At 33.9% G+C, this 12,197-nt stretch overlaps 1 protein-coding gene across 1 annotated transcript; it reads left to right on the forward strand.

Moving 5' to 3' along the window:
• Nucleotides 1–3,624: 3,624 nt before the first annotated feature.
• On the forward strand, nt 3,625–7,347 carry LOC120130411 (probably inactive leucine-rich repeat receptor-like protein kinase At3g28040). Its single transcript, XM_039147650.1, has 2 exons — nt 3,625–5,134; nt 5,799–7,347. The coding sequence occupies exons 1-2, from the start codon at nt 3,789–3,791 to the stop codon at nt 7,273–7,275; spliced, it is 2,823 nt and encodes a 940-aa protein (XP_039003581.1). The 5' UTR covers nt 3,625–3,788; the 3' UTR covers nt 7,276–7,347.
• The last annotated feature ends 4,850 nt before the right edge of the window (nt 7,348–12,197 follow it).

Here is a 12,197-nt window from a genome sequence, read left to right on the forward strand (position 1 = left end):
TTGTCATGTCTTAACCTCGTTTTATTATTTAACGGCTGAGTGACCGAAAAAAATTTAATCTATAAAGTTCAATGAGTAAATTGAAAATATTAAAAGTACAATGCGTAAAATAGAAAAGAAAGTAAAATTTAGCTACTAAACTTGTAATTTACCCTACATCAAACTCAAAAGGCCTATTACATTATCAACTTCCAAATCGTCATCTCAAAGCGAGTAAGTTTAATATCTTTTATTAGTTTACAATGTGAATATTATGAGGTAACTATTTTATGGTGGAAGAATGCAACCTACATGTGAATAAGCTTAATAATTTAAAATTTGGATTATTTCGTAGTGCATAAAATCCAGAAGATACATGGTTTTCAGAATCGGATCAATTAACGAACCGGTCATACTATCAGTTCGCTGGTTCAATCGGTCGAACCGGTTCGACCGGTCGAAAGAACCGAACGACGTCATAATTATTTAAAAAATTAAATAAAAATACAAAAAATATTTAATAAAACTTAATTTTGTATATGACAAGTCATATTCAAAGCAAGTCATAACATATATGAGTTAAAAACCATAAAATCAAGTGAAACAAAATGATTCAAATTAACTACAACATAATATTTAAGGTAAAACATATTAAATAATAAATATAATTATATAACTATAATTAAAAAATAAATTTGGGGCTAAAAAAATCATAACAAAATGATATTGTTTGGTTTAATTTTTTTAAAAACAATCTCACATGGCTAAGAAACATAGAAGAACATCCCAAAAGTCTATTTAGTAAAAATATGAGAACAAAACAATCTCACATGGCTAAGAAACATAGAAGAGCATCCCAACTAACTTCTATAAATAATAGAGGTAATTTGACATTCAAAATCATGGAGACTTTTGGTGAGCATAGAGTGAACTATTCTTTCACTTCAATCAAGCTCGAATTTCAGGCTTCAATCGAACTTCTAAATTTTTTTTGAGTTCAAGCCTTTTCGAGTTCAAGTTTTAATATTATATTTCAAATTCGAGTTGAACTCGAACGGTTCAACGGTTTTGGCCGGTTCACTAGTAACGATTCAACCAATTTAATTTGAATCGAACTAAATAACGATTTCCGATTAAACCGGTCGATCCGGTCCGATTTTCAAAACAATGAAAAGAGAAAAAACAATTGACAGATAAGGGAAAGCGAAGGAACGACGAAAGAAAGAAGCGACAGATTTGGTCACAGGCAACGCGAAGCAGGGACAAGACAAACGGCTTTGAAATGGGAATATTGTCAGCAGACCAACTCGTTTTGTTTGGCCACCAAATCCCTCATCACTTCCTTTTTAGATTCTCTTATCTTTTGCCCTTCGTGTTTTAACTGTCCACCCAATTCCAAAGGCTAAACTACACGTTTAATATAAAATTATCACTTTTATTTTATTTTGGTCACTCAACACTTTTTTTCTTCTCAAAATCATATCTAATGTTAAATTTGATTTTATTTTAGTCGTCCAATGTTAAAAATTTAAGAGCACCACTTCCTTATGGTGACATGTCAATATCATCTTTAATTTTTTTAACGATGGGTGACCAAAATGAAACCAAAACATAATGTTAGGTATGATTTTTAAACAAAAAATAGTTCGGGTCACCAAAACGAAATAAAAGTGATAGTTGGGGCATTAAATGTGTTGTTTACCCAATTCTACTTCGGCTTAATATGGTTTGTATTAAGAGTAAATATTCGATCGAGTCAAATTAAAAAAAAATAAGTTATTTAAGTTAATGTGTATTGTTTTATAACTTATATTTTATTTAATTTTCTTATTTGAGTCAAGTTTTTGAAATTCAAGTTAAATCGAATCGAGTTGGTCGAGTTTCTGTTTAAATTAAATTATAAATATTTATAGCAGTATAACATTATTTGATTTTAATTTAAATGAATTGCTATAACTATAACTATATATATATATATTTCTAGGCCTATAAACGAACGGAACGCACATGAACGAAGGTATGTTCATGTTCGTTCATTTAATAAATAAACAAACATAAACGAACACGAACATAAACGAATAATTTTTTTTTGTTCATGTTCGTTTATTAAGGAATATAACTTGTTCATATTCGTTCGTTTAATAAATAACCGAATACGAACATAAACGAACACGAACATAAATGAACACGAACATAAACGTTGGAGACCCTACCTTCTGTTGTTCTTTCATGAAAAATAGTCGACAATGCAAATCAATCAAATCTACGCTATTCTAATAAATTCATCGGCTAAAAGTTTTGTGACATCAATGTCAGACTTTAGTGATGTTTGTTAATAATGGTCATTTCCGTTGACAGAGTAGAAAATTTAACAGCATGAAGATTTCGAACGGTACAAATTGGACTACAAGGCAATAACATAGATCCGAAATTCCTTCGATGCTACATATCGTAACTGATATTATTGCTAAACCACCACTCAAAATTTTAACGTACCTAAAGTCTACTCCACAACTAAAGGTCACACAAGAACTATGAAAACAAAAGTTCATTGTCAAAGTGTATTTTCTACTTATTAATGGGTTCTTCCTGAAAAATCCATTACTTCCGCTATTACACTCTTTTTCAGAAATTGCATAGAAACCTTTGTTTTGTTTTCTGGCAAATTCTATATATTTTCTCTTTACTGATGCTCATATACTTCCGATTGTTACCTTTATCTTCCCATCTTTATCTAGAAAGAAGTATGATGTTTTCTTGAGTTTTAGATGTGAAGATACCCACAATAACTTTATATATCAACTATTAAGCCAAATAAAACAGAGAAAGAGATGAAAACAGACCTGTAAAATTCAGATTGCACTATAATATAACTTGTTTTGAAGCTTTCAGCGATCGTCTCCACTCTCCAGTGAATATTAGGGTTTGAGAAAAAAGTGGGGAAATGAATATAGGTGCGAGTTGCCTCACGAGTTAATATATTGGATTTAATCTCCAAATAAAATTGGGTTAATTATGGAGTTGGTCATCAGAATATCAAATTAATTAATATTTTTAAGATACTTACAAATTGGTCACCAAAATTGATTTAAGAAGACTGGGTTAAACATAAATGAATGAAAAAAAAACGAACATAACCGAACAAACATAAACGAACATAACCGAACGAACATAACTGAATGTTCACGAACGTAAATGAACGAACGAGACCTATGTTCATGTTTGTTCATTTAATTAAACGAATACAAAATCTTGTTCATGTTCGTTCATTTAATAAATAAACACACATAAACGAACTTCCCACCGCACGGTTCATGAACGGTTCGTTGACGTTCAGTTCATTTACAGGCCTATATTTCTCCGTATTTTATATATGCGATAGACATATATTATATAAAGTTAAAAATTCAATTCAAACATAAAAATGAATCTATTAATTATAAAAAAATTCATATAATTTAAATTATATTTTATAACTTAACTAAAATTTATTAATTAAATTAAATAAAAAAAATTAACATTAAATAAAAATTATTTTTTTCTAATTGAATTGAATTTTTCTCCCTAGTTTTCACCAGTTGCCTTTGATTCACCGTTTTCGTACAGTTTATCAACCTTGGCTTACATTTCATAAGCAGCACTGACACACTGACACTGCAGTTTTCAGTTTTCTTCACCAAAATTACTGTTTTTTGCATGCTTTGATGCTCTCATAATCTTTGATTCTTTCCATTTCACTTCAACGGCAATGAGAAGAAGAAAACAAACAATGGGGTTTCTGCAACTCTCCACTCCTGCTTCTTTCAACAATGGCGATCTGCATGGGGAACAACGATGATCCATCGTTCCAACTAAACGACGACGTTCTCGGCCTCATCGTCTTCAAATCGGGCATCGAAGACCCTTTTTCGTATCTCGAATCATGGAATGAAGACGATAGCTCGCCCTGTTCATGGAGGTTCGTTCAATGCAGCCCTTTCAATGGCCGAGTTTCGGAGATATCTCTTAATGGTTTAGGGTTGTCTGGAAAGATTGGTAAAGGGCTTCAAAAACTGCAGTATTTGAAGGTATTATCGTTGTCTCACAACCATTTTAATGGCTCCATTGATGAACTCGGCACGATTTTCACTTCTCTCCAAAGTCTTAATCTCAGCCACAACGGATTTTCCGGTAAAATCCCAGACTTTTTGGTTATGGATTCGATGAATTCTCTTGATCTTTCCGGGAATTTTCTCACCGGTCCGATCCCAGACGGTTTCTTTCAAACTTGTTCGTCACTTGAATTTCTCTCTTTAGCCGAGAATTTACTCGAAGGACCATTGCCTTCGACATTATCCAAATGTTCCAAGTTGAACAACCTTAATCTCTCCAAAAACCAATTTTCCGGAACCATAGAATATCTGGGTTTTATGAACAAGCTTCAAACTGTACATCTTTCGTACAATTCATTTTCCGGGAATATCCCAGAAAAGGCATTGGCAGCCATTGATGACCTTAAAGAGCTTCATTTACAAGGTAACCTTTTCACAGGACCAATTCCAGATTCAATGCAAAGCCTAAAAAGCTCCATTTCTTCCATCAATTTATCAAACAACATGTTCACCGGCGATTTCCCTCAATGGATCGGTAACCTCAGCAACTTGGAACACCTGGATTTTTCAACCAACAATTTGACTGGGAATCTTCCGTCGTCGATAGGTAACCTGAAAGGTCTAAAACAACTGAAATTATCAAACAACAAGCTTGAAGGCAATATCCCACCATCATTAGCTTATTGTTTCCAGTTATCGGCCATCGATTTAAGAGACAATGACTTCAAAGGCAGCATTCCACCTGGTTTGTTTCAGCTCCAATCTCTACAGGATTTAGATCTTTCAAGGAACAGTCTTCAAGGAAATATAACTCCAGAAATGGGTGTTTTTGCGAAGATTCAGTACTTGAATTTGTCATGGAACAATCTTCGATCGAGGATTCCACTGGAGATTGGTTTATTCCGGAATCTAACGGTGTTGGATCTTCGAAACAATGGCTTAATTGGTGGTATTCCTGGGGATTTATGTGAAGCTGGAAATTTGGGTGTTCTTCAATTGGATGGAAATTCATTGACTGGACCAATTCCAGATGAGATCGGCAACTGTTCATCTCTCTACTTGCTGTGAGTCTGCTTTTTCTGATTTTCCTTTTTCATAATTTTCTCCCGATTCAATTTCTTTGGTTAAATTTCTTGACTGGTCCCTATTCTATGGATTAAAAATAATTCAATCCCTTTACCATAACAAAGAAGAATTTAATCCTGCTTTAATTTTTAAACTTCGGCAATATTAAACGTTAAAAACATTCACGTGGTGTAGGTAGTGTATGAGAACAATAATTTTACAAATAAGAGGGAAGAGTAAATATTGCATCTAGGAAAGATGTATAATTGAGTGGTGGAGGATGATGATGGAACGGAATGAAAATGGATTAGTAGGATTAAATTGGTGTAATATTTAAATATTAATGGTTATTTTTAAAATTAAGACTAAATTAAATTAAATTGTAAAAATTAAGGGTTAAAATTATTTTTATGATAATTTTGTTACTAGTTATGTTATCTCTCTTTCAACCAAATAACAGAAATGGATTAACTTGTTAATTTGTATAAGTCAAGTAGTTATCTTATAACTTTTTATAATTAGAGACTCAACCAAAAATATCTTATAATAAAAAACTATTTATATATTTTACTTTTAAAAATTACTAAATCAATGTGGAATTTATGAAATAACTTGAAATTTAGGTCTTGAACTGATATTATTTTGTAATATATTTGTGTGTAGGAGCTTGTCTCACAACAGTATAAGTGGTTCAATCCCCATATCAATGTCTAAATTGGGCAAACTCAAGACTCTCAACTTGGAACACAATGAACTGAGTGGAGAAATACCACAGGAGCTTGGATCTTTGGGGAATCTTCTTGCTGTAAACATATCATATAATCAACTTACAGGCAGGCTTCCAACAGGAAGCATATTCCCAAGCTTGGATCAAAGTTCTTTAATGGGAAATTTAGGACTTTGTTCACCATTGTTGAAAGGACCCTGCAAGATGAACACTCCGAAACCTTTGGTTCTCGATCCCGATTTCTATAACGACCAAATGGGTGATCATAGGCGAAGAAACGAGTCCTCGAGTACCACGAGATTTGACCATCGTATGTTCTTTAGTGTTTCAGCAATCATTGCGATTTCGGCAGCTGTTTTGATTGTGTCTGGTGTGATCATCATTAGTCTCTTGAATGTTTCAGCTCGTCGGAGACATGCGATGGTAGAGGCTGCGCTCGAAAGCCTGTGTACGAGTTCTACGAGATCGGGAAGTTTGCCAACGGGGCAGCTGATCCTGTTTGATTCGAAGCTATCACCTGATGGGATTGACAATCCTGAATTCCTCCTTGAGAAAGGGTCCGAGATTGGCGAAGGAGTATTCGGATCGGTTTACAAGGTCTCATTGGGTGCACAGGGAAGAATCATGGCAATCAAAAAGCTCGTGACATCGAAAATAATCGAATATCCTGAGGACTTCGACCGAGAAGTTCGAGTTTTGAGCAAAGCAAGGCATCCGAATCTGATAGCATTAGAAGGATATTATTGGACTCCTCATTGCCAACTTCTGGTTACAGAGTATGCACCTAATGGTAACTTGGAGACCAAGCTCCATGAAAGGCTAAGTTCTACCCCAGCACTTTCTTGGTCCGACCGGTTCAAAATTATTCTCGGAACAGCGAAGGGGCTCGCACACTTGCATCACTCCTTCCGACCACCGATAATTCACTACAATATGAAGCCATCTAACATCCTGCTCGATGAGAATAACAATCCGAAGATTTCAGATTTCGGGTTGGCCAGGCTTCTAACGAAGCTTGAAAAGCATGTGATTAACAATAGGTTTCAGAGTGCAGTAGGATATGTTGCACCAGAGCTAGCATGCCAGAGCTTGAGGGTTAACGAGAAATGCGACATATACGGTTTTGGAGTGTTGATCTTGGAGCTTGTGACCGGACGATGGCCGGTCGAGTATGGTGAAGATAATGTTGTGATACTAATCGACCATGTACGAATTTCGCTTGAACAAGGCAATGTGTTAGGTTGTGTGGATAAAAGTATGGCTGATTATCCCGAAGACGAAGTGTTGCCGGTGCTGAAATTGGCGTTGGTATGCACCTCTCAAATACCATCCAGTAGGCCTTCCATAACGGAAGTGGTGCAGATATTGCAGGTTATCAAGACACCAATCCCACATCAATTGGAAATATTCTAAGATATAAGCTTTTAATTACGCTCAGTCTTGTCGAAAACTATTTGCTTAAGTTTTGCTCATTTTCTCCTAATAATTACTATCACTTTACTTCTTGTTTGGTTTTCTTAAAGCTATAAGATTTTTGGGTAAATTGTACCTATGACCACTTAATTATTGTTCAGATCATTTAACTATTTAATATTGTCAATCAAGTCACTAATTGTTAACGAAGTAACTAACTGTTAAAAGAATTAGTATAATTATACATTTACTCCTCAATATTTACACATTATATCAATTTTATCTTCAATTTAATTTAACTAATTAAATTTAATATCCAATTAACTTATGACATGTATCATAAAATGATTTAATTAATTTATTTAATTCAATTTATCTTCTCCTAGTAAAGTGGTGAATCACTTAGTTAACTCCAATGCTTTTAGTCTTATCACCTTTTCGTGCTTGTATACTTTAAGTCATCACTGCTACATTTCTTTCCAAACAAATGAGCATTTTTCTCTTTAATATGTGAGGGACAGATAAAGAGGAGCTAAGGATTCTGCGTTTATAAAGTTATGAGTTTCCTTTTCATATTTTTCATGAGTAAGATGGAAAGAAGAAGATGCGAGTTTGTTGATGGCGTCGACTACAACTCGATTGTGAGATGATGATAGTGACCTGAGTATGCTTTGCATCTGCCACTGGATGATGGTGACGGTGATACTGATGAGACATCATTTTTACATAAATGTAAAATTGTTAATGAAGATGCTTGTATGATGTAATATTGTTAATGAGAATGCGTGGATGATGTAATACAGGACCACAATGAAAAGAAAATGAAGGACAAGAAGAAGGAAATGTAAAAAAATGGAAATGAGACTTTTCATTATTAAAACTTGGGTAAATCACGTGTTTAGTATTTATATTATCAATTTTGACTCATTTTGGTATATAAACTTTATTTTTTTTAAATCATATATAAAGTTTAGTTTTAGTTTCATTTTAGTACATTTTCATTTTAAAATTTTCATTTTATTTCATTTCAATATACTCGTTCAAAATTTAACGTTAAGTTTTGAAAAAATGAAATGAAATGAAATTTTTTTGACAATTTGACAAATGTTTTTCGTCATTGACCGTTACGGTGCTAAAGTGACGATCTATAGTACTGATGTGACGATCCATAGTACTGATGTGACAATCTATAATGGTTAATAGCGTGACGAATAACATGACAGATGGAGTATCACGTCAGAATCGTGGATCGTCATATCAGTACCATGAACTATCAAATCAACATCGTAATGGTTAACTACAGAAAACGTTGTTCAAAGAGCCATATATATTATCATGCAGCTGCCTGTGCGTGTCTCATGGCTTTGTTTGTTTTTGAGCAATTTGTTAGGTTTGGTGGTTAGTAGCTGTGTCAGGATATAATGTCGGTGGTGTTTTCGTTCTTCTGGTGGTAATTTTGCTTCGTTCATAATCTTTTTTTGTCGTTGGCATTTGACAAAGCACATTCACCCATAAATGTAGCTGTTTGAACCCATGATTCATAGGGAGAACAATACTCTCTTTTAACCATTGAATCCACTTTATGGGTTCGAGCATCTAACTATTTCGAGAAACAAAACTGGTGAAGAAAATCATTTCTTGTAGTTTCTTTGATAATAGAATTTCTGCAGCTTCTGTGACATACGACTGTTGAGACTCTTCTATCTTCATTAGAAGTGTTTTGACTGCCACGACTGGAATTATCTGTTAGTCTGTGCTGCAGAAGACAAATCACGGGTAGCTGATTCAACACTGACGAAGTCGTCATCTCAAACCCTGGAGGCAAACGAGATTAACTGTGAGGGACCCGAGTCCAGTTTTGGAGATGGAACCAAAAAGATACTTGTATGGAATCTTGTGACCGGGTTGATGGGAGAGGATCGGAGGACTTTAGAATGCCAGATGGTGATATTTCTAAGCAAGTAGAAATCATAAAGCAACTTAAAGTACAGGATTCCAGAGCTTGAAAGACTGTACAGTCGTATTATGAAAGGCATTTTTTAAAGTAGGGACAAAGGAGTTGGAGATGATCCCAAGCCTTCAATTTTGAAGTTTTTAATGCAATTCGCAGAGGATGAGTCAAATTTCTGATCTCAATGTAGAATTTACCCTTAAATATTTAAATATAAATGGTAATTCGAATAATTTTTTATCAAGACTGTATCATAAGCTAATTTTATATAAATTTTAAATCTAGTCTTAATTGTAATCTAGAGAGGAGGGAAGGAGGACCATAGAAGAGGAAGGGAAGTGCTTATAGTAAATCTAGACATTGACTTAAAAAATACAAGGAAATAAATATGAACAACTTGATTAACCGACCAAATGTACTTGCTGATTATATCATTTAAAAGTTAGAAAATAAACAAAATAAAGGCATACATAATACATAAAACAACCAGTGACTGAGCTACATATAATTCAAGTCGATATATGTTTACTTTAAATTTTGAATTTTCTTTAGTTAATTCTTTATTTTTTAGGTGATGATCACTCTGAAATTTTATTTGTGTATACCCGAATTTTATTTTTTTGATAAATGCTTCACTTTATATATATCCAACAGAACAAAGTCAATACAATCAATCTAGGCTAAATAAACAAGCAAAAGCAAAAACAAAGTTTTACCCCAAAATACCCCCACTCATGGCTAACAGTTGAATTAAGCTGCAACCTCTAGTTCTTTGGAAACAGGCAATTTTAAAACGCATCATCTTCTTCAAACATTTCACCAATTCAGCTTCAGATCTGTAGGCACCCGTAAAAAACCTTCTATTCCTCTCTTTCCACAGTAGAGCAACACACCCATTCCAAGCTAGGCGAAACAAATGAGACAAAAGATTTCCCCCCACCTTAGCACACACCCAACTCAGCTCACTATCCCACCCCATAGCCGACCTCAAAAAATTACAGGCCCGTAGCACCCACTTCCAAACACAATTCGAGTGAGGACACTAAAAAAAAGAGGTGATCCTGAGTCTCCAACTCTCTAGAACATAACAAGCAAGTGCCATCAATATTCCAACCAAAAGAGAGTAAACGACACCTAGTCGGAAGTCTATCTAACGCCACCATCCAAGCAATCATTGAATTTTTTGAAATGTGGCCCGAGTGCCAAACCAGTCACTCTAAAGGGACATGCCCCCTGCACTCTCAACGTAGACCAAATCTCAGCTAGCATAGCAGTGGGACAAGTGATCGTGCTCCAAGTCCCAGCAGCTTCCGACCCCAGGCTTAGAAGCTTAGCCCACACCCATCCACCACGAGTGGATCTCGCAATCTGCCAAAAGGAGCAACCTCGCAAAATATAAGAATGAATACACGCAATCCAAATAGAGCCATCATTCAACGAAATTCTTATAATCAAAATCACCAAACACGCCCTATTCCAACTACTTAAACGGTAAATCCTTAAGCTCTAAACCCCCCTCATTCTTAGGCCGACAAATGACAGGACCAACTCACCTGGACACCCTTCATAGGTGTATCCTCACCTTTCCAAAAGAAACACATGGATATTTGATTTATCCGACCAATAACAGCGCTCAACAGGACCAATTGCCTCGACCAGTTGGCTTGGATCCCGAGGAGAACTGATTGAATAAGTTGATATCTCCCTGCATACGAAAGCTGTCGAGCCTTCCAACATTGCAACCTCTGAGTTATCCTATCAATAAGCGGGCCACAATCTCGAACAATAAACTTTTTGGTCATAAGAAGAACCCCGAGGTACCTCACAAGAAAAGAGCCTTTGCGAACACCAATAGCCTCAACTATCAAATTCAAAACTCCGTTACTAATTTCAAAAGAAAAAATCTCAGTCTTATTCGGATTTAGGCCAAAAATTTTAAATTGTACTCACCCATTCAAAAATTTTGTGTTATTAGCCTATGTGTTTACCTTTAAAAATATTTCTAGATCCGTAACTGATAAAACCTATATAAATAAATTGTACGAATCAAACAACCTCAATGGTTAAAGAAAGGTTATTATCCTTAAAGGCTCCGGGTTCGAGCACCAATAACTATAAGGTATTTAAACGTTCATTATCAAATGGTTGAAAGTCTTTAAAACAAATATTTAAAACATATATTACTGTAACACCCTTAACCCGCATTCATTTCCAAATACAAGTTAAGGATGCCACATTTTTCTGTTTAACCGTTATTGTTCAAAAGAGAGGAAATTTTTGTTTCTTTTAAAGTCTCCTAATTTAATATTTATTATCATACTATTAAATCGGTTAAAATCATAATGTAATATTTTAATTTCTAATTTACACCTGATCTCGCTCAATATCTAGGCAATTTAATAATATTTCATATCATAATTTAAAACTACTTAATTTAAAATTTAACCGATTTATCTTTATAACATAAAATTTCACTACACTCGTACATAACCACTTAATATCTTATCATATTTTCTCTTTTCCTTATTACATTTCTTATATTGTATTACTTCTCATTTGAGCACGGTTTATGTATTTTCTTTTTCCTAACACTATATATGAAATATCTATAATCACACTTATTTTAAAATAGATTTCTTTTGATTGTTGTCTACCACCACACGACCACCTGCTGACAATAACTTTTATTATATTATCATTATTACATATATATACGCATATTCATATGTCGATTCAAACTAATATAATTTATTGTCTATAAACCATTTAATGTAATTTACAATATTTTTATAAAATTTTACTGTAAAATATATTAAAATATTATAATAAACTTGTATTGTTTTTTTTATACTTACTTTTATTTTCCTGTACTAATCCTTTCACTGTACTATTCTTTTTTTGTATCGTTCCTTTCATCTTATTGTTCCTTTTTATGTGATGATATTGTATAATTTCTTTTATTATACTAATT

This window comes from Hibiscus syriacus, unplaced genomic scaffold (assembly GCF_006381635.1).
Source record: "Hibiscus syriacus cultivar Baekdansim isolate YM2019G1 unplaced genomic scaffold, ASM638163v2 tig00110547_pilon, whole genome shotgun sequence".
Classification (NCBI taxonomy): Eukaryota; Viridiplantae; Streptophyta; class Magnoliopsida; order Malvales; family Malvaceae; genus Hibiscus; species Hibiscus syriacus.

What these genes read in the sequence shown, in the direction of transcription:
- LOC120130411 (XM_039147650.1), top strand. Translation starts at nt 3,789, where the DNA reads ATGGCGATCTGCATGGGGAACAACGATGATCCATCGTTCCAACTAAAC. An exon ending in TGTTCATCTCTCTACTTGCT is followed by an intron (nt 5,135 to 5,798) that starts GTGAGTCTGCTT and finishes ATTTGTGTGTAG; the next exon opens with GAGCTTGTCTCACAACAGTA.